We start from the raw sequence: 23,383 nt of genomic DNA on the forward strand, positions 1-23,383 counted from the left end.
CCCTCACTGCAAGAAAGATATTGAGGCCCTGGAACGTGTTCAAAGGAGGGCAACAAAGCTGGTGAGGGGTCTGGAACACAGGGCTTATGAGGAGAGGCTGAAGGAGCTGGGAATGTTCAGCCTGGAGAAGAGGAGGCTCAGGGGAGACCTCATTGCTCTCTATAACTTCCTGAAGGGAGGTTGTAGTGAGCTGGGGGTCGGCCTCTTCTCTCGTGTCATTAGTGATAGGACCAGGGGGAATGGCTTCAAGCTACGGCAGGGGAGATTCAGGCTGGACATTAGGAAGTATTACTTTTCAGAAAGGGTGGTCAGGCACTGGAATGGACTGCCCAGGGAGGTGGTGGAGTCACCGACCCTGGGGGTGTTCAAGGAAAGGCTGAATGTTGTGTTGAGGGACATGGTTTAGTGGGAGCTATTGGGAATAGGTGAACGGTTGGACTGGGTGATCTGTTAGGTCTTTTCCAACCTTGGTGATTCTATGATTATTTAAATGATTTAAGATTTAAAGAAATATTCCATACGTAGAATAAATGGTTTGTAACCAGTCATTTTGCTTTTAATTATTCTCAGGGAGTTGCGTAGCTTGGTCATTGAGATGGTCTTGTCAACAGATATGTCGGGTCATTTCCAACAAATTAAAACGATGCGGCATACTCTACAGCAGGCAGAGGGGTAGGTAATTTTCATTCTGTTCATTATCTCTAGTCTTTAAATGAGCTCATATACAAGAAAAGACTCAAATAGTTGTTTTTGTTCTGAGATAATTGGAGCATGTCCTTGAATTGACAGGGTAGACAAAGCCAAAGCCATGTCTTTGATTCTACATGCAGCAGACATAAGCCATCCAGCAAAATCCTGGGAACTGCACTACCGGTGGACCATGGCCCTGATGGAAGAATTTTTTCGACAGGTGCCATTTAAAAAATCTTTTAATATACTACTTCAAGAAGCAAATGTTACACAATTAAGTATTTTCCTAAGTCTACCAGCAAGGATATTGTTGGCTGTGATTGATGAACACAGTCAGCAGTATATATTTCTTACTCTTAATACATACCACTGACATTAACTCAACTTTTATGTGAGTGAATAAGATGAAATTGTTGTAGCTTCATATCTATTTCAGCTGATTCTAAGTGTTGTAGCACTTTTTTCTTTTGATAATAATATAACATGTCAAGCTGTTTTCATTCTGTAGACAGAGAATTATGTATGCTTTGAGTTAAAATGAAGCACTGATAGGATAGAAAGAGGGACTTGAAATTAGGAAGAATTCGTGTTCAGTGAAGAATGCTAAATGCCATCTCCATTTCATATTTCAGAAAATCCTCCTATTTCTTGCCAGTGCTTGCCATGCATGTTCCACATCATTATGAAGGCTTTGGTTTTATTACAACCTAATACCAAAACAGAGAGAATCATCCTGTAAACCCTGTGGCCATATATCCTAAACAAAAATGAAGATGCAGTCTTGAGAAGGTTTTTTCATTTTTGTGAGATACTGAATTCAAAGAGAAAGCCCAGTAGGTGTTGATGTCACTGCTGACATTTTCTGACTTCTCCTCAGCAAGTGAAAAAAGCTTTTCTTCAAAGGGAAAATATTATCTCTGAAAGGAGTTTTTGTGAGATAATGAAACAGTGTAATTCCCACTCACCTAAATTGTCATTATTATGCTACATATTGACATTTTCCAATCAGATAGGTCACACTGGAGAAGGAGACCAGATAATAAGTCAGTAAATTAAGCTGTGAGATTTAGCTGATCTGCCCTAGAAGGTTCTTGCTGAGTTCAGTGTTTCTTTATACAAATTCTCACCAGGGAGCATCAGGGCATCCTTGACTCTGGGATTTGCACTGGGGAGACCAAGTGGAGAGTTGATTCATTAATCTACGTAATGAGTGGACTACATTATATGGAAATACTGAGTAGCGTAATGAGTTTGTGTCCATTTCTGTAAATGAAAATAATGATTTTGAAGTTGAGAGGAAAAAGGAGGAGCAGACTACCACAGATATATATTACTTGAAAAGGTCAGAAATGACAAACTGTAAAAACAGTTCAGATGCAGAGAGATGGACTAGAGAGAGCCCATGGGACAATGAGGCAATGTGTCCAGTCAAGTGGATGTAGCATGAGCAATAAACAGTATCTCACTAGTCTTTGAGTGCTTAGGATCAGCTCATATTTTAGCTGTTCCCCTATCCTTTCATTAGAAGAAGTAACAGGATCACAAATAAACTGCCTGAAGATATGACTAGCCATCTAGTATTAGAATCAAGTCACCACATGGTTTTTTTTGCTGCTGCACAGTGTAAAATGTGAAAGGCTGTGCAGCTCGTAGGCTGTAGAGGAATAGGTAAGGAATCGACTTCCTTTATAGGTATGACTAAGGAACAACAGCATGCATGGAGTAGTTCCAACGCTTACGAAGTGTGATGAAGTAACTAGATACAGAACTGCAGTGCAGACACAGATACAGGAGGCCTTCTGCTTCCTAGATGCTTTATTTTGGTTGTGCCTCCTCTGCACTGCTGATCCGAGTACATGCACTGGAAATTTATGGGGTTTCCAGATCTGTGTCAGCCCAGATGACACATATAGTCCTCCTCTTCTTTGATTTAAAAATAATATTCAACTACTTCCAGTGCTTTGCAGGAAAATGCAGCAGAGCTTGAAACTACCACCAAGAAAACAATGTTTTAATAGGCAGCTTTCAAAGTAGTGAGCACTAGCAAAAAGCAAACATTCTCCTAGAAAAAAACTTTGTTAACTGCAGCTAATAATTAAAATGTTCCAGTGTTAACTTCAGAGAAAAAGCCAAACTTTTTGATTTTAAAAACAACTATGGCAAGTGTATTGTAATGCCTAGGAAAATCTGAGTTACTTTGTTACTTGTTACAAGTTACTTGAGTACTTGCCCACTCATTCCAAATACTTAAAAATTATGGAATATGTAGATGAAGTCACTCAAGGAAGCATTACAGCTCTGATAGCATTATGCCCTCAGCCTGCATAAATCCAAAAGTGTGAAAGTTCACCTGAGAAAAGATTTCATTTCACTCCGTATCTTGATTCTAAATCTCTTGAGATTCTAGTTATCAATTTTAGGTATCAATGCTGTGTCCATTATTACAGTTTATGCTAGACTTAGTATTTATTATATTATATTTAATTATTAGTTATTGGTTTAATTTTGAAGCAGTTCATAATTTGGATAAAGAACAACCTGAAAACCTAAAAAAAGCAAATGTATTCCTCACAAGTGCGGAATTTTTTCATTTTCAATATCTAGTTAAGAGAAGATTGCAAAATTAGTATTGCTTTAGAAATTCTATATTCAGCAATGACTGAAATTATTAAAACTACTCTATGTTGAAACACAATCTGCCTCCTGCATTTACATGGAGATACCACTGGCACTGCTCATGCGAACCTGCATTCTTCTGTGTTCTGAAGTCAAATTAATAACAACAGTTGGTTGTAAAACATAGAGGCTATAGAGATAAAAATCTCACGTGAAACACAGTCTGTTTTTGTGTCTGAAGTGATTTCATAGTTCTCAACTTTTCCTGCTGGATGATCATGAAACAGCAGTCTGCATGACTAATGTAACATGTAGAACCATTTTACTTGAAAGACCAACTTTTTTCTCAGCCACGTTTATCCAGCAACACAAATTATATCCTCCTCTGGGAGATCTCTCTCTTCATTCTTTTTGCATCACTGGATTGCCCTTCTGAGCTTTGCAAATTGGTTGGCCTACTATGCTGTAAAGTGGAGATAGTACTACCCTGTCTGTCAAGTCTGTTATGACAAAAGAGGCCTTTTTAGCTGTTAGATGTTAAAAACTTTCAGAAGTAGATTTCTACAAGTCATGCTGCTAACGAAATTGAGCCTGTGATTCTTTTTTCTTTCTTTAGCAGCACAGCCATACCTGCTAGTGAGAGTAAGTTAAAGTCAGATCGTGCCCTTTACCTTTACAAATCCATTAACAAAAATGTCGCACGTTGGATAAACCACTGCAATAGAAAGAAGCGCTTATTGTTTTCAATACAACTGCATACATGTCTAAGTGTCTCCAATCCCATCACATCTGGGATCAGCAGAACTAAATGGTGACTGTTGAAGTGCTTTGTATAAAATATATATTTTTGCTTCTTGACACGTGTTAAATCTCATTGGCAGATGCAGTAAGCTCCTTTATGTAAAAACAGTCAGACGTAAGCCATAATTTTGACTTTTACTTTTCCTGAAATTTTAAAAGTAAATAGTGAATTTTTGGTTTTGCCCATGGCTTATTTTTGTTTAGGAGTATAAGTGAAGAAAATAACCTGTTGAATAAATGCTAATAGTATTTAGATTTGTTTTCTCTCTTTTCATCTATTAAGTATGTGCTTGTAATATTAAACACTGTTGTTTGCAGGGAGACAAGGAGGCTGCTTTAGGTCTTCAGTTTTCCCCACTCTGTGACCGCAAGTCTACTTTGGTAGCTCAGTCCCAAATCGGTAATGGCAAGTTCTGTTTTCCTTTTTCTTCCCCGTGTACAAGCTTGCAGCATCGTGTGGACCTTTCCTACACCCATTATGAATTTTAAATGTTAAAAATCCCATCATAGTGAAAGTATTTCTTTGTAGCTATTTGTTCACTGAACTGCCCTTAAAGCAGCAATGCACTCATCTCAAAAGAATATGAAGTTATTGAGCATGTGTGATGATGCCAGGGAGGTTTTAGGCAGCAGAGGTGCTTACCAAAGTACTGGACATGAGCCTATCTAATACTGTTTGCATTTTACAGTTAAGTAGACCATGGCCTCAAGCAGGTTGTCTCTTGTTCAGAAACCTGAAAATCTGTCTATGCTACAATCTAAAAGCCTGGTACCATTTTGTAGATACATCTCAACTAAAGCTCATTCATACCTCAGGTGCCTGGACTGCATCTGAGAGGCCTGGCATGGCATAGCTAAGCCTCCTGGGCTGACAAGGACCACTGTATTCTATTTTTATCAATTCTAATTGCATTTTGGTCAGCAATAGCCAAACTTCTTTCCCATTTTCATAAATACATGTCTTAGCTATCTCTACTTCCATTTCCTTCAGCAATAATAATGAAATAAAACTTGGTAAAAATCAGTGGGGCTAGTTAGAAGGGCATACCCTAGATGCATATCATATGAAGCCATACGTATTAACAGCTGTACTTGTGTGAGTGAGTGCAGAGGCTCCTGCAGAGAATCTACAGGTGAAGGTGTCTTATCCTTGAATTGAAGCATGTCATCCTGTCTGATCTTGTCACTCAGAGCATCCTTTATTCTGTTTGAGTGGGATTTGAAGCATTATACCTACTGCAGAAAGGAAGCTGGATCCTAGGCTGAAGCACCACTGCTCATCTTTGTGCTTTATGAAGACTCCTGGAAATCCATTGCTAGTTCACATTTTAGCTTTTTTTTTCACTTTTTTTTTTCCTCTTAAGTGCTCAGCAGAGAATAATGCTTCATTCTCTCACTATGTCATTCCATACCTTGACAAGCACTTTAAAACGTAAAAGACATTGTTCAGAGCTGACATCTCAGAACTGTGGGATGAATGCTGTCTCCTAGGGATATTACTTGTTCTCTTCACTGATTTGACAGAACACTCCTACATACTGTGAGATAACACTTTACCTCCACAGAATAATAAACAGCATTTTGAAGTATTAACTCCTTGGCAAGAAGCTCTGTGTGGTAAAGGAGCTGGTATGAGTTCCATCCTTTACTTCCCTTCTTTTTGATAATTAATATTCATTTCAAAATGGTAGGTGTGTTCTGCAGTACATAAAATTTACAAGATAAAGAAATGAAAAGCTATAATTGTTGTCGAGTTATATCCACACAGGTTCACTAGCTGTTTTTTTTGTTGTTGTTTTTCTGTTTAGTTTTGCATTTTTTCCTTGATTAAATGAATGATATCTAATATATTGAATCAGTACTGCAACAATAAAATCAGTTTGATATCAAGTATTTATTTTTAGCAATGAGAGCTGTGAAAATGTAAAATCTGACTTTTTCTTTTTTATTCCCCTTCAGGTTTCATTGATTTCATAGTAGAACCAACATTTTCTCTTCTTACGGACTCAATGGAGAAAATTGTTATGCCTCTTATAGAGGAAGCATCAAAATCTGAAAGTCCTGCGTTTGGGACACCCGGGTATGAATACACTGCTTCTTTTTTGGACTGGCAAGATTAACATAATGTCCTTCTCGGAATTATTGTAGTACTTTCATCAGTTGGACAAGCAATAGGAACAGCTATACAGTGTTGCCATCATGTGGTACTATCTTGTATTTGCAGTATGTTATTCTTCCATTGATTGTGGATGAACTTGCATGTAAAAAGGCAAAGCCACAGTAAAGAACAGAATGCATACATAAAATATAAGTTCTTTTTCTACCACATACCTAAAAACAGCATTTTTTTCTTTATTATCTTTGTTATCTTTGTTCTCTTATCCTCAAGCCTTTTTCAGTAAAATTTTGACAGTTCTTTGATTTCTGACAGACAATTGGAAGTGGAGGTGCTGCAAACTGCTTCAGTTCTTTTCTGTCATTTTTGTGTTATGTATTCATAGAATCGTAGAATGGTTTGACTTGGAAGGGACCTTAAGGACCATCCAGCTCCAACCTTCATGCCATGGGCAGAAATACTTTGCAGTAGACCAGGTTGCTCAAAGCCCCATCTAACCTGACCTTGTATGTCTCCAAGGATGGAGGCTTCTTTGGACAACTTGTTTCAGTTCCCCACCTCCTTCCAAGTAAAGAATTTCTTCCTCATATCTAACTTAAACCCTCTTTCTTTTAATTTAGAGCCAGTACCACTTTTCCTACCAGTACACTGCCTGATAAAGATGCTGTAGGTCACTTTCCTTCTTCACTTTCCCATTCTAGTATTATTTTGTATATACACTTGAGCCAGAATTGACCCTGCTTATATTCCATTTGTGAAATTTAAATACACTATAAATGAGATGCTTGTTGTTTTTTTTTTGGTTGGTTGGTTTTTGTCTATCAAGCTTTTCATTTTTGCATCATGAAGAAAGGTGTCTACAAAGCAGTCATGGGTCAATGTGATTACCCATGAAAAAGCAGAAATAAGGCGTTTTTTTATCATTAAAAAAAAAGAAGAAGAAGAAAAAAAAAGAAATGAAAATAGAAAATAGAGTTACTACACCTGGACATGGATCTGCATATTCACATTTAAAGAATCTATTTGGCCTGTATCTTATGTTTCTTGTAGAAAAGCTTCAGTAGCATTTGAGTAGTGACTAAAGCTAATATTTTCTTATTAATGTTAATATAGTAATTGTTCTTAGTATTTCACTTTCATATTGTTTCGAAGGATTGCATTTTATTGCCACTCCATTCTGCTTTGACTACAAACTCATGTAACATGAAGAGAATTTTCAGCTGGAATTAAGTGTATTTATCTGCCATACCCTATCATGTCTTGCTTTTTTTAAAATGCCACAACAATTAACAATCGTGTATCTTTCCTGTAAGTCCCCAGATACCATTCACTGTTTAAAAACGTAACTAAGAAGCTACTCCAAAATAACTCCATAAACAGTCTTTCAGGATCCAACATTCAAGTAATGTATTTTCAGCTGTCACTTTGATTTTTTTCTCTACAAAGATTTCCTGGAAAAAGGTTGGCAAGAATAATTCTCAGGTTACAACTTCATGAGTTGTGGAAATATCCCGTATCTTAGACATTCTTTGGTGAAGACACTCATCTCTACATAGTAATTACATGCAAGTCCTAAATAATTTGGTTTAAATTAACTGTTTATGTATTTTTGAATATGCTCTATTTTGTATATAATTTAGGATTTTTTTTCTTTCTGCAGCCAGAATAATCTGGGAGCAGTAAGCAATGTTGATGCGCAAAGACGACACAATTTTAGAAGTACAGCAAGTGATGGAGCAGCTCACACAGAAAATTCCCTAGCAACTGTAGACCTAAGAAGCTTTAGGGACAACTTGATGCAGATAATTCAAGCAAACAAAGAAAGATGGAAGGAATTAGCAGTAGAAGGTATGATATAGTAAGAAGTTTTCATAGATTACTTTCTAAGAGCTCTCCTAATATTTTTTTTTAATTTCCCTCAACCTGTAAAACAGTTGTGTTCGTGTATTTTATTTCATATCTGTTTAGATGACCCTGCATATAAGGTGTAAGGAGATGTTAGTCAGGGGATGAGGGAAACAATATAACCTGTACAATAAGGCCCTGTGTTGCTCAGCTAATCCTTATAAGGTTTAGAAATGTGCATTTTTGCACGTTTAATCATAACTGATAATGACATCCACCTTAAATGCCAAAATCAGTAGTTCAAAGTATTATGTACTACCATGTTTCTTAAAAAATGTGGAAGATATACTTTCCATTAGAAATGCTGTTTGTTCCACACTGTACAGAACAAAATTCAATATTGCAGGCTTCTTGGGATTATGAGGTAGGCAATTATTTAAATGACCCAGTGATGGAAAGATTTGGTCAATCACGGAGTGTATTATACCCAAACAAGGCTGAAAATGACTCATAATTTCCAGCTGATAGTAAAGCCAAACCTATATCATAGGTCTTTATTTATGAGCCATACCTGAAAATTGCCTGGGGTTGGTTGCAGTCATCTAAGTACAATGATTTGTGATAATTATTGGGTGAACACCTTGATCCATGTTCATAGAATGGCATTTGGGAACATATTATCTTCACAGTCTGTATTGTTTCCAAGTAAGCACCTGGCACATTTCAGTACAGTGTTTCAGTGCTGGGACTTGTCTCACTATGTGTGATCTCACAGCGACTGCAGGGAATGGTAAACCAGTACTCAGCCTTGTCTTTCATACCGTTCATACTTTCATCCACAGCAGCTTCTTTTTCTCTTGAAGGCAATGCTAAGACCTCATGTAGTGCTAGATTGCAAATGAATATTCTTGTTAAGAGAAAACTAAGAACAAGCTTCTTTTGTATCTACTGCTAACCAGACGTTTTTATTTTCTACATCAGCATTCTGTGCATTGTTATGGAGGTGTACAGTGCTATTAAAAAGATAATTCCTCCTTCATTTCCATTACTTTGTAGTTCTCTATAAATTACTGATAGATTCAGTCATGTAAGCCTGGACCATTGACAGCCATTGAAAAGACAGAGCTTCTCACAGCAAGAGGTCTAAGAATTCTCTGGAGTAAGCGATTGTTTCTCAATACAGTCAGTATTGTTATGAGGCCCAGCAAGATCCAAATCCAAGAAGTCAGACATGTTTTCTCTATGAGAAACAGAGCTGTTAACATTCAAGATCCTCTTCTTTTCCTCTGTCAACTGAGGAAATATGTTTAGGTATTTTCTGACCAGAATTATGGAATTACAGTAGAGTGTTCATTAAAAAAACTGATAGTGAAATAACTTGTAGAGGCTAGAAAAGCATGAAGATCTTCAGGGTTCTTGCTTAGGTTCTAGATTAGATATCCCTAGAATAGCAAAAATACTTTTGAGTACAGACTTCTATTTTGTTAGTACTGTAGCAAAAAATGCTACATCAGGGTCTGAACCAGTAATTGAGCACCTGGGGGAAGGGCAGGGCCAGCCCAGGAGAGCTCAGGTGTATGCAGTGACCCTGTGTGGCTAGAAGGGGTGTAGCCAGGATCCACCCCTTCCCAGACCTCATTTAAGGGTTGGTGGTGGAGGCAAGGGTATCTCACTGGAGAGCCTTGCATACCTGAGGCTTTCTGAAGGTAAGCAGCTTCTTTCCCTTATTTCTGTGCCCACGACTGTTGCATTTGTGCAAATCCCCTCTTGCTGCAGCCTGGGACCTTGCTGCTTTGCTGTCATTGCTGTGCTTTTCATTGCGTTACAGTACATAGGCACTATGCTTTTTAAAAATAAAGGCTATGGGAGGATTTTGGAGGTTTGTGGAAGCTACTTTCCATTTATGTTTTTGCAAACTAGTATTACTTCTACTCCGTGGGGCACGTATGGGCACAAAGGGTTGCTGGAAAAGAATAAAAGAATTTTTCAGTAAGAGAATGTAACCCTCTGTGGAGCAGTACCCTGACGTAGCATATGTGTTCTTTGTAACGTAATTGGGGAAGGAACCTTCCCCACTTGGTTAGGATTGACAGTATACCTCCTCTGAGGCTGTACTCTATTAAAGCTTCTTAATCAGAGTATGCAGAATTAACATTGAAATTAACAGTGAAATTATTTTGAACAATTTCTACTTGAAATTTCTGTCAGCTTGCACTGAAGTTTAACTAAGTTTCTAAGTGAATTATGTGAGATCTTGAACTTGGGGCTATTTGTCCTATTTTGTCTGGATCTTCTGCCGATTTCTCTGACTTTGTTGCTTGCTGAGAAGTTCTTAGGCTACTCTGGGCGTATGTATGAATCTGTATTTTACTCTTATGTCAGTAGGAGCTCCTACTGTCAGAATGAATACCAGTACGTCACTGCCAGGCGAAAGGAATGTTGTTGTCGCTCCAGTTATTCCTAAATAGATAACTTATTACAAAATACAATGTGCTGAGGTTGCTGAGAGGATGATGTTCCTGAGGACAGCGTGCCTGGTAGGCAGGCTGGCTGGCTAACATATACGTCCAAACACTTTGAGTGGCCTGTGACTAATAGGACTCACTCTTTTTACATGAACAATCTGCGTTCTTATCTGTAGGTTTGCAGTTACTAGGTGCTGTTACCAAACCACTAGGTCAGCTCACAGGCTCAGGAGAAGAGTTGTCTCTACAGTGTATGGTGGTACAGATGCATAAAAACAAATGAAAGCCAGCAACAATCCTTATGATTTCCTGAGCAGGAATTGCATTTCCTTCGGCTTCTCACCTTAGCAGGACAAGGCTGTAGGTGCAGCTCTGGCCTGGAGGGAGTACTGTGGATGCTGAGGCCTGAGGTCAATAATCTGACTCCAGTGCCTAAAGAAGCAGGCCAGAATGCACTGATGTGGTGTTTGATGGGAGACCCAACAGGTCCAGCTGCTCCTGCTGCCCCTCCCTGAAAAGATCCTGGTGAGACTGTTGGCTTGGGGCAAGCAGCTTGGTGCAAGAAGTAAAGTGCTTTGTTTTGAGAGGGCCTGTGTTAGCAAAGAAACCATTTATCTACCTAGGCAGCTGCTTGTGAGCTTCCTTAACAGAAGGTTTTCAAAATGAGATGGCTCCATTTTGCTTAAAATAAGAAAAAACAAAAACAACCTTGTTTTGTATAACTGATGCAGAGGAGCTCGGTGCTCTATAGTCTAAGGGTCCTCAACCTTTCACCACTGGAGAATTAGAGGAATGTGTCTCAGGCTTTTCAGGGAATTTTGTTAACAGGGAATTACCATAATGATCAAACATCTGGGATTCTAATTTGAAAGCCTTGATGTTTAATTAATATTCCAAACCCCTAATCACCAGATAATCTGTCTTTGTTCAACACAGCACAATGATAAAGAGACCATTGCATCCCCTGATTTTTTTCTTTTTTTTTTTTTTTTCCAACACATAATGGTGTTAACTGCTGCTATTTGAAAGTGTGATAGTTGCAGCAAATTAACAGTGAAGATGAGTGTGAGAGGCTGTTTCATTAGAGGTGCTTGCTAAGTCAACTTTGAGCCTGAGAGTTATCCACCTATGAGAAGCCAGTAAGAGAGAACTTGTTTGGAAACATTTAACTGTTACGCAGTTCTACTAGGAGCATAACAAATTATCTTGACTTTACAGTTGAGCAAAAAGAGAGGCAGCTTAGGGCACTCACCCAGATCATGTAATAGAAGAAGAGAATGCAGTATACAGACCAAGGGTCCAGATGCGAGTTGGATGGGCATGCAGATGTTCCACTGCAGCATAATACAACCAGCACTGTTATTCGTTGTTCCCAGTGCTTCGTTTTGAAGGAAAAAGAGAACAGCTCGCATCTTTGCAGTGTGGGTCAGTTTGTTAGCTTTATTATTATTATTTTGCATTTTTTTCCCCTGAGCTGCAACTTTAAATAACAGATGCCTTTTCTGAAAGACCTCTGGATCATACCTGCAGGCTTCCCTCAGGCACTTTTAATCCTGCATCCTTCTAGCCCCAATAACCACAAGGTTTAGCTCCATTTTGTCTGAAAGATCATCTCTGTAGACTCCCTAATAAGAAGAGAGTAACAGCTGCTGCAATGCAAAAATCTGATAGCATGTTAATGTGATTTAGGAGCCGCTAGGGTGGTGGGAGGATGTGTGTGACAGTCGAGGAAATCAACTGACAGTTTGGTGCATGAAATCTACTCTAATAGACTGTTTTAATCTGTTGAACAAAATAAATTCAGAGGTCTAATGGAGACCCAGCTAAAACCAGAGACAGTGATTTTTTTTTTTATTTTATTTAATTGCAGTGCTAAAATGCTTCAGTCAAAAGCAGTCTCTGAGCAAACTTAGTGTTAAGAATAGAGGGAAAAGAGGTTTTTCTGAAGTCTGAGTAAGTGCAGTGAATGGATTGAGCCAGGAGGGTCAGGAAATGTTGGTGATGTCTCATAAATCAGACTTGAGGAATGGTAACTGAACCCAAAGCAGAACCTTCTCCTCTATCAGGCTGAAGGTGGAGTGTCCCTCTTGTCCCCCAAGCCCCAGAGATGTGGCATTAAAATCCCTATACTTTCAGCTAGACAGCAAAAGAGAAGTTAAAAGGTGGAGGTTTACTTTTAACCAAGACCTTAAGTGAAAAGTTTTGATGGCTGTGAATCCTTTTGTTATGTTCTCTGCATGGCACAATGCTGTGACATCTGGCACCACCAGGTTACATGGCTTGCAGTAGTCTTTCATACTCCTATAGCTGTGATGAAATCTGCATATGAGAAAGTGGAAGTTGAAGGAGTTGGTGTCTAAATAAGTCTGTCTACTTCTCTGTTCCTCCTCTCTTTAAAATGGCAGATGTGAGAATGCATCATCTGGAAAGATGGCATTCCTTCTCATGTTATCCAGGGTCCAGTCCATTGTTTCTGCTTTGTGGAATTAGTTTTTTCCATTAAAAAGCAGACAATCCACAAAATCAAACAGTATGTGGTAATATGCAAAGGGAGTCTATAACACCAAGTGACACTGTTGTGTTTTAACCTGGCAGGTGGCTCAGTACCACACAGTTGTTCGTTTATTCCCCTGCTTCCCAGGGGGATGGAGAGAGAATCAGGAAAAAGCAGCAGAACTCATGGATTGAGGAAAAAACTATTTACTAAGACAGGGAAAAGGACAATAGTTATGACTATATGTGTGTGTGTGTATATGTGTGTGTATATATATATATATATATATAAAAAGTGATGCACAAGGAATTGCTTGCCACTCCCTGACTGATGCCTGGCCAGCCCCCTGAGCAGTGGAAGAGAATGAGATGAACTCCCACCTCGTTCAGAACTCCTTCCACACAGTGGCACATGGTATGGAATATCTCTCTGGACAGTTTGTGTCAGCTGTCCTAATTCTGTTCCCTCCCAGCTCCTTGGGCCCTTCTTTGAGAACTGGTTCTGAATAGCAGCGCTTAGCAGCAGCTATAAACATCAGTGTGTTATCAACACTGCTCTTCCCCTAGAACTGTAAAACAATCCAAGGAGGGCCTGTGATTTGAAAAACCCATTTCTACACATGCTTATTAAGCCAAAAATAGAAAGTGACTTAATGAAAGAAGAGTAGTATTTGGTGGAAAGGGTAGAGAAGTGCTTGTTGTGTTAACCACTGAAGATGAAACAAAAACAACTACAAAACTCTCAAAATGTAGGACTACTGAGTAGTGGAATGTTTCAGCTATTCTAGAAGCTGGCTGTTAGATCACAGCTCCTGACAGATTTCCAAACAAAGCATGGAAATTACTTTGCCAGCCTAAACACACAAAATGAAACACACCACTTGTGTGGTGCTTACTTATCAAATGACCTTGTTTCTTCTCATGAAGGACAGTGGTTTATGGCAGGAGTTCAGGAGTTGGAACAGAAGTACCAAAAAGAAGGGCGTGACTGACTGCTAACACATCTTCTAGGAGAGGCAATGTTTTACAGATGAACACTAAGAAATTTTGATGATTGCACTTGGATTCTTGTAAAGAAAACCAAACCATTGAGAATGTGTAAATAATGCTGGCTCCAGGCACTTTTCCAGGATTGAAACAGAGAGAGCAAGAAGTGTAACAATGTTAATGCCTGCTCTGAGTTCACTGCCTGCCTTTATCTGAATGAGAGCAAATAATACTTGCTGGCCACAATGTTGACTTAAACGAATATAATGCTTATAACAAGTTATAAGCAGATGTGTTCTAACCAGCTTAACTTTATTAAACTTGCAAATGCTAGGTTATCTCATTCATTTATCACGCCCCATTTCCATCCCTGGTTGGCCATAGCAAAGTGTGCCCATGGAGGAGCAGGAAGTTGCTCTTCCTAGAAGTGCAGTGTGGGGTGAAGTCCCCTGCCCAAATTGGTCAAATGGAGCCAGAGGCTCTGCTCTGCTCCTGTCCAGCCTTCCTGCCAGTCTGCTTTTCTCACACCAGTGGCATCAACTCAGCAGTGCCTCACATGAATCTTAGTAATTCTCTCATTGTCTGAGCCTCTTCTATAATTTGCTGAATACTTATGTTCCAACTCTCATAGTGTGAGCTAAGTTAATACTACAGTTCTAACAACAAATCAGTAACGTTGTTAGATAAATCAGTATCCTAGAGGCAGGTCAAGGTACAGTCAAAGGCACTTGAAAGAAACCTTTAGGAAAACCCTACTGAAGTTTTTGCTTATGCTGAGCACAGAAAATAAACATCTCCAAGAAAGCCTAAATAAATTGATATATAAACAATTTTAACATATTTTTATATAAGTATTATGTTAACTTACATTTTTCAGATTTTCCTTTTCTGTATGTGTGTGTAATTACATTTTAGCTTTCCTCTCCTCAACTTGCTGATGCAACTGAACATCCAAAATTGTATTATGAAATTTCCTTGGGTTTCTTATAAAGTTAAGGAAAGATTATTGTAGCTCTGCCATATGGGAGCAAATATAGCTTGTAAATGAGTTTCTTGGGACAAAAGCCTTAGGTATGCAGAATAGAATTGCTCAGGTTGGAAAAGACCTTAAAGATCATAAAGTCCAACCATGACCTAAACATACTACTCTAACTAACAACCCTCTGCTAAATCATGTCCCTGAGCACCACATCCAAACACTTTTTAAACACATCCAGGGATGCTGATTCTACCTCCTCCCTGGGGAGCCTATTCAAATACTTAGCAATCCTGTCACCAGTGAGAAGAGACCAATCCCGCTCTCACTGTAAGTACCCTTCAGATATTGGAAGAGAGCAATAAGGTCTCCCTGCAGCCTCCTTTTCCCCAGACTAGACAGCCCCAGTAGGTTATACCTCAAATGACAGATGCTGTAATGAACGTATCTCGCTTAAACATTAGATTTGCTTTAAGCTATGTATTCCTATTTCTCAATGTCTTTATCCCAAACACTTCTTTAAGTATTGTTCAGTCTGCAATGCTTGCACATTTTAAATTGGAGGAATTTGTATTTTTTATAATAGTATGCAGATACTGAATTCTGAATTTATGAAATGGATTCTAATAACAAGATTAATGGTTCTACCACAAAACTTCTCAAATTTCCAATTTCTTGATTTTCTTATAAGATGCCAGGAAGTATAATATAGGTTATTTTTAATCAGATTGTTCACCCTATGTGACTTTTCCATTCTCTGTTTTCTTCATCTTCTTGGTTTGTCTTTGTATGACTTCCCTGTGCTGCTCTACTTTCTGTCTCCTTTCACTCTGGCCATTTCATTTGTACTTTTCATTGCAGAGTCTCTGCAATGGAGCATGCAGTACAGCTTTCTGTGAACTTTTTTTTTGGTCCTGTTGCTGCTGACCTCTGAAGCACAATTTTTTTGTCGTATTTTTTTCCTTTCCCATTCTGTATGTTCTGCTAGCCAAGGAGGCAGCAGAAATGGATTGCATGCATATAGACCTCTGAAATGTGTTTCGGCTTAAGCTATTAGTTGCCATGCTGAGTTTTTCCGGCCCGAGGGACAAACACCCTTCAGGGCTTCCCTTCAGAGCCGATGCCTCCCTCTTCCTGGAATGGTGCTTCTCTCCATGTCCCCTCTCCATTACAGAACTGGTGAGCTCTGCTTCTTCCAGTCGTATTACGGCAAGCTGGTGCTTCAGTATGAGGCTCTCCTATTCCCACCCTTTAGCATACAGTGTATTTGTTGCTGCTGCTCATATTGCCTCCAGATAAAGAAGTACATGTTAGAGGTCAAACCAGAAAGTAGACTGCTATGGTTCAGTTGCAATAGCTTAATCAGGATCTGACCTATATTTAACTCATCAGTGCACCTGTCCTTGTGTAGAAAGTTTATGCTCACAGTGTTCCCATGTGCAACTCAGTCACTACTCTGAAATCAAACAACTGTGGCATATCCTTCATATCTAATTCGCATGTTTTGTTCCCTCTTTATAGAAGAACTTGTGAAAAATGTTGATGAACAGAAAAAAGACCAGAGCAGAAATTCCACAGATGCACAGTTACAGGAAGAGACAAGAAGCAGACAAAATGAGAGTAGTCAGGGAAGTGATGGTACAGCCTGTCCTCCCAGACCCATCGTCCTACAAGTAGTCACTTCCAACACTGCTCTGAGTGATGCATCCAACTCAGAAAAATGCACTAACTCTGATCCGAACCAGAAAGATCTCACCGATGCCCAGCAAGAAACACAGAATACAGACCCACTGAATGGTAATACTTCATGACAAAGCACCAGTCAATCTAATGAAGCTGTCCAGGGTGAAGCTGCAGCAGTGTCTGGTATCTCCCTGTCTAACTTCGACAGTGGTAAAATATTAAAACAAAGTGTTGTAAGAGAGTTTCTTCAGGAGTGTGTAGAAGCAAAAGTGTCCTAAACCCATTAATTAAAGACATTTGATATAAGCAAATATCTTCGTATATTAGTTATTTGGAATCTAGTAGAAAGTGCTTTACATAAAATATCAAAACTTTTAGTTGAACAGAAGAATGATTTTAAAGAAACTTAAAGATGTGTTTGCAGTTAAATAGCGCTTTGTTACTGAAGAATCAGGTAAACTTCCAAAATTAACAAAAAAAGTTAAAAGTATTTAACTTTTGCTCTTATTATAGGTAATTCCTGTTGTGCAGTTAAAATGCAAACCCTTAACTGAGGCACTTCAGATGACTGTGGTGTTGTAAACCATTATCTGTATAATGTGAATTTGGAATTAACACTGATCAATTTACATAGATGTGATTTGCTAGCAGTAGTAGGCATGGGACTGCATCATCCTCTCAAGAAAGATCAGTCTCCTGATTGTAATCTGCTGGACAGGCAGAAAACCAAAACGTTCGTATGATGTCGGATTTTTTTTTTTTTTTTTTTGAGAACGCATATATTTTTACCACAAGGTGGTTATGATTTGGTATATGTTTATTATATGACATTATCAGTTCAAGATGCCCAAGCAATATGAATAGGTTTTATGGAAGTAAGAGAAATCACTGTGCATTTTTATAGTATCTTCATATGGTCCGAATAGTTTATTGTTAGAGTATGTTTGAGATATTAGGGTAATAGGAATAATCAAGGTATAATGGTATTGTTTCCCTCTCTTCCAATTATCACACTAAGCTCGTTAATGCTGAGCTAACAGTGAGCCTTGCAGTAATGTGCCAGAAGTATGGCAACGTGTGAGCAGCGATGTTAAATGCTTATATGACTTAGACTAGACACAAGTATATGACTTGGCATATTTCTGAGCACTTCCTTTTATAGAGAACTCCCACTTATTCATTCTGGAGTCCAACATTCACCATTTGCATTTCAGTGCTCCCATGCTTTTGTTGACAGATTTTTTTTTTTTTTTCCCCATCAGCAATAACAGATGGTTAATTTAGGGTTCTAAATCAAAACATTTACACAAAAATTAATTCCACAGCATTTGAAGTTGTGTAGTGTAGCAATTGGACAGATCAATACAATGGGAAAGGCATTACAACAAAGGTGTGGTGATGGAAAGACCAACACAACTGAAAGGTGCTGTAAGGGAAAGGAAGAAGATTGCTCACCCGTATCAGAAGATTCCAAGTTCACAGGGGAAAGCTTCACCAAGGAGGGATTCACACAGCTGAGTTGCCTTCACCTGTGCAACTCAGAGCTGACCAGGTCCTTTCCCTAGGTGCTCAATCAATGATTCAGGCTGTGACTCAGTAGTTCCCATACATCTAGCAGTTGACATTTTTGTCTTTGATATGTATTTTTTTGTACTTTTTTTTTTTTTTTCTATTAATGCTCATTTTGAAATTTATGTGCTCTAGAAAGTTTCCCGTCTACTGAGTGTAGAGTACAGTAGGAAAAAAACTGTGTCTGTTGTCTTTCAAGCTGCGAAGAAGACATTTGTGGTGTAGCTGTCATTTTTATGGTAACAAATAGTTTTGGTAATGTCCTGAATGAAAAACCAGAGCTTTTACAGGTATATCACTCTCCCTTTGTATCACTAAAGAGGCAACAGTATCTAAGCTCTGTGGGATGATAGCAAGTTGTGGAAGAAGGAGTGATAAATCTGGAGACATAATGCCTCAAGTTATCAATTACACAGTAGTAGAACTGGTGTATTATTTTTCAAGGCAGCTTCAGCGGTTGAGCTGTGTGCTGGCACTTAGTGGGATCCCCCAGCTTACCCCTGAGCCATAGCAGATTTTATAGCTGATAGCCACAAAAAGTTTTGGTATAATAATGTACGTTTCTCTACAGAAACTTAACATCTGTACCAGAAAAATGTAATCATCTGCATAAGATCTTTGGAAACAGAAGAATTTTGTTTCTAAAAAGGAAGGATTTTTCTTCAGACTGCCCTGTTCTATAAGCCATGCCTTTTCCTCCTGGTGAGAGTGAGAAGTAGGGGCTGCTGCTCATGCTGTTAACAGAACATATTCCCAGCTATAGCAAGTTCTTATGAATAGTTTCCAAACTATGTTTCAGCTGTAGTTCGTTAATGAATGCAGTCATTGTAGGGAATGATACTGTTGTTTAGAGAATATCTGTGTTCCCAGTTCTTCACATCTTGCACTTTTTTTAATTCTTTCTAATGGACTTGTACATCCTTGGTCAACCAACTTAAGCCTAAATGGTATTTTTTACTTTCATGAACTTTTTGTGGACTCCGTCATTAGTAACTCCTAGTTCCACCAGCCAGAAAATGGCAAGATGAGGCTGGACTTCTCCTTTTGCTGAAGAGCTGTTTTCTCATTTACGCTGTTGCAGATATTTAATTGAGTACTACAATGCATAGAAGAAGGGCATTGATTTGGTTTTGGTTTTAAAAGGCATCTGATATTTGTAGGTCTTTTGCTGTCATTTTTTATAATAGATATTTCTGTGAAATGTCTGTCCTCTGCAGTATGTTGAATTTGCTGTTAGCCATCTCCTTCTTCGTGTTTGTATTCCAGTAGAGAGAAATCACAGGAAAGTGGAGAGCTTGATGTTTTGACTGGTTTCTGTTCCATGTTAATGTTTGAGCTGACCACCCACTGAATGTGTTCTTTTAGGTATTCTCTGTAGAGGGTGTAATGCTTGATATCAGATTTACTTATCTGAAGATACTTGATGTTACATTGCTTTTGTCCATCTCCATTGAGCTTTCTGCCGCTGCAGGGTTTTATTGGTCTGCCACCATGCCATTTATGTTCTGTTTTTATTACATTGAATTGTTTGATTTATACTTTAATAACATTTCATTCTTGCATTTTCTCAATTTTCTCCAAATTTAAATGTCGTAGGAAACTATTTTGAATACTTTCTGGTCTTTTGAAATGACTTACAGAAAGACTGTCATCATATTCTTCAGACCCTCTTTTCTAAGGACAGAAGGGCAGCCATTTTGCTATTTCACTGACATATATACATGTGGGCTCTTGTTGTACCTGCATTAAACCAACGTACTGCTAGAGGCTGGGGCATCATACTTACTACAAAGCACAGGTCCTGGCTCTCTGAGACAAAATGAATTAAAACTGAGGTTCAGCAGCAGCTTTAAGTACCTCTGCATCAATAGTGCCACCATGTTGCAGCAAAAGAAAAGAGAGACAAAGCAGGAGCTCAGTATTGAAATAGCTGGCAATATCCAGTACCAAAGGGAATTGTCAGGTTACAATGTTTCATATTTCTTCTATGTTAGTGAAATGTAATTCTTGTAAGTGGAAGGACTTTCCTTGAACTGTCATGCTTATTTAGACAACAACAATAACACTGATGGTTTTGCATGGTTTTTCTTGCTGCAGTGTGTGCGGAGGTTGTTGGTGTCTAATACTGCAGTTGTTGAATTCTACTGGATTGGAGAATCAGCCATTCATGACTAGCATCAAGAGTACAGTACTTCTCACTTAGCATGTATTTTTCAAAAATCAATGGCATATAAAAATCCCTTATGAGATGCAAACAATGAACCTCAGAGAGACCTTTGTATATGCTGAATGTGTATCAGAACTCAAATTGCTGCTGGTTTTCCTGGGTGGAATTTACTTCTTACTATGTGAGAAACGGAAGAATTAAAGGGAAAAAGACACCACATATCTGTATTCAATCTAGATTCAGCCTTGCCCAGAAACCACGATTAATCTTAAATGTTATTTTTCTTCTCTCATCTGTTGTTCCTCCACATGGTGCAACGAGTGCTTTTCTATTTAGCAACCTGAAACTTATGGGTTGGCTCTGGCATTTCTTACTGTCAACATATGAATGTCAGATAGGAGCAAATAACTTTTGTGCCTTTCCTCACCTTCGCAAACAAGTTGTGGTCAAGATGACCAGAAGGGAGAGCTGTGCATGATGCAGCACTGTTTAGCCCAGCAGGATCTTTCCCTGCACAGCACTGCACCTCTGCTTCTCACTTCTACACCTGTGTTGATGACCAGCAGACTCAGTCAGGCCACTTTGTAAAAATAAGAGCAGGTATTTTCAACAGCTTCACTTGCAAGCTGTGAAAGGCAGTATACATATCTTTTAAGTTTTCTTTGTACATTTATCTGGACAGTATGAACATGCCTTGGGGGGGAAAAAAAAAAAGAGAAAAGGTGCTGCTTTCCACTCCTTGCATCACTCCTCTTTCTCAGTTATTTACCACCACATCATACCAGGATCTGTTTCCCTATGTCCCAGTCAGAGCAAAGAGAGAACTGCTGGGGGAACTCAGGCCAGGACTGAGTGCCTCTTCTTCCACAGCACTGCTCCTCTTCCTCAGTCTCGCTATCATTTAATTGCATGTTACAAGATTAAGTGAACTGTTATAAGATGATTTTATTTAAGTGGTGGTTTTCTTTTCTCCTGGGTGATTTATTAATTGGAGCATTAATTTTAAAAACTGCTTATGTTTAATTAAACAACCTCGTGTTTCAATGATTTATAATGGCTAGTTGGCACGCTTTTAACTTTTCGCTCATGATGATAGCCACATTAATCCTTAGTATCAGAATGTAAAAGGGGACAGTAAATCTGCAGTAAGGCAGGATATGGGTAAATTCGTCCCTGGTGACAGTAGAGGACTGTCAGGCACAGTGTGTTGCAGTGAGCATGCAGAGCCTTCAGCAGAAACCTGTGGTAAAGCTGCACAAGCTCACAGCAACAACACACCAGTTCAATTAATGGCAACATGGACAGCATCAAGTAGTACCTGTGCCGTGGCAATGCCAGTGGCCCTGGGTGCCAATCCCATTGGTACTCAGCAGCTGTGGGTGGAGGTTGTGTGCTTCGTTAGCATTAATTGTGCACCCTGCACATGGGTGGCAGTGGGAACCCAAAAGAGGCTCTGGGATGAGGATAGAGGAAAGGAGATGTTGAAGGAGCAGGTGATGTGCTAATAAAAAGGATAGGGGTAGAAGCCCTCAGCAACTATTGGGAAGTTGCTACAAAGTGTATGCACTTCTGTGAGGAAAGTGAAATGTGGCTCAGGATTCAGTGTTAGTTTTTACGAAGATTAAACGCACAGTGCTGTGTTAGAGTGGGCAGTACCCCGGCAATGAAATCACTCACAAAATCCAGTAATGAAATTGTTTGTTTACTGTAATACTGTGGTAAACTCAGGGCTATTCATTTTTTTTTCTTTCCTTGTGTTCATTGTCCTGCACTTTTCTTTTTTTTTTTTTTTTTTTTTTTTTTTCCTTTCTAAACTCTGAGCCTCTTCTTCAGCTTCAGCTCAATGAAAGACAGTCTTTCAGTGAGTTGGAGCTTCCCTTTCAAATCACACATCACCTGCTTTCATTTCTAGTTGCTTATACGTTTGTTTTTGTCTTTCAAAAATTTTCCCCATATGCATTTTTGTTTCTAAACTTTTCCCCTTCTCTCAACTCACTTTCTCTGCTTTTGATACTTATGTGGCTTTCCTTTTTCACATTCTTTAAGTCAGTATTAGTGGGATCACTCCATCCATTAGTTAAAGCTAAGCATTTACCATATAGTTGGTATATCACTCTGAAATTTGCTGCACTCCCCCCCATGTCTACTGTCCTTAATCAGTTTACAATTTTTCCAGCAGTGCTTATTCAAGGAACAGCTTAAACAGGAGCTCTGCCTAATGATTGGAAGTTTGACATTTATACTGTGTCACCTAGTTTGAAATCTTGTGCTGCTAGGTGTCGCATTCCCTATCTGATTGAATTAATTGAATCTTTAAAACTTGACATTGGCATCTTCCACTCTCTGAGAGCAATTTATGCCTATTTTGGTTGCCTACATTGAAGAGGATTTAAACAGCACAGCTCTGCTGAGGGTGATTAGTTATTTTTTTCAATAAACTAGAAGTTTTTTAAAAACCCACTTCATTAACACTCTCACGGTGTAGTCTATTGCTTTCACTCTACCTTTTGCACTTTAGATAAACCACAGCAATTAGTCAATTAAATCCAGTACTTTCTATGCTGAGAAAACAGTTAAAGAAAACTGTGAATGAACCTCACTGCAACCTTAGTAAAAGAAAGCGGAAGGACATTACTGCCCGTCTAGAGCTCTGCAGATGCTATAAATTTCTTTCGCTTCCTCACTCAAGTTCTTAATAACACTTTTTCTTTCTTCCAGGTGAGCCTACACACTGTAAGCAAGCAGAAGATATAGTAAAAGCCACGGAACAGAATCAAGCACTGGTACACAACTAGATTTACTGTTTCTTAAAAGCTTCTGACGTTTCTGGCAGGACAGGTACTTCTGTCATTTCTTTCTTATAATGGTGATAGTTTTGTACCATGAAGACTGGCTCATTGCTATTATTATTCTCTTTGTTCTATCCTTGTTGTGGGTTTATTACAAAACATTGTGCCTGGAGCATGTTGCAACCC

General features: G+C 38.8%; 1 protein-coding gene across 6 annotated transcripts in view; it reads left to right on the plus strand.

The window, feature by feature from the left end:
* PDE1A (phosphodiesterase 1A) overlaps positions 1–23,383 on the plus strand; it is a 208,750-nt gene that overhangs the window by 178,617 nt on the left and 6,750 nt on the right. For 5 of the 6 annotated variants that reach the window (XR_006169460.1, XR_006169461.1, XM_042822474.1 and 2 more), the window contains 7 exons: positions 571–672; positions 790–910; positions 4,426–4,507; positions 6,067–6,187; positions 7,884–8,071; positions 16,511–16,786; positions 23,127–23,246. Coding sequence is in view for 4 of the 6 variants with exons in the window: in XM_042822474.1 (XP_042678408.1) it covers positions 571–672; positions 790–910; positions 4,426–4,507; positions 6,067–6,187; positions 7,884–8,071; positions 16,511–16,786; positions 23,127–23,203 (967 nt within the window). In the remaining 2 variants the exon portion in view is untranslated. The remainder of the gene's footprint in view (positions 1–570; positions 673–789; positions 911–4,425; positions 4,508–6,066; positions 6,188–7,883; positions 8,072–16,510; positions 16,787–23,126; positions 23,247–23,383) is intronic. The other variant, XM_042822478.1, reaches the window with a different exon arrangement.

The sequence above is a fragment of the Centrocercus urophasianus genome, unplaced genomic scaffold (assembly GCF_019232065.1).
Source record: "Centrocercus urophasianus isolate 14NV4802_14NV808 unplaced genomic scaffold, USGS_Curo_1.0 seq_20, whole genome shotgun sequence".
Classification (NCBI taxonomy): domain Eukaryota; kingdom Metazoa; phylum Chordata; class Aves; order Galliformes; family Phasianidae; genus Centrocercus; species Centrocercus urophasianus.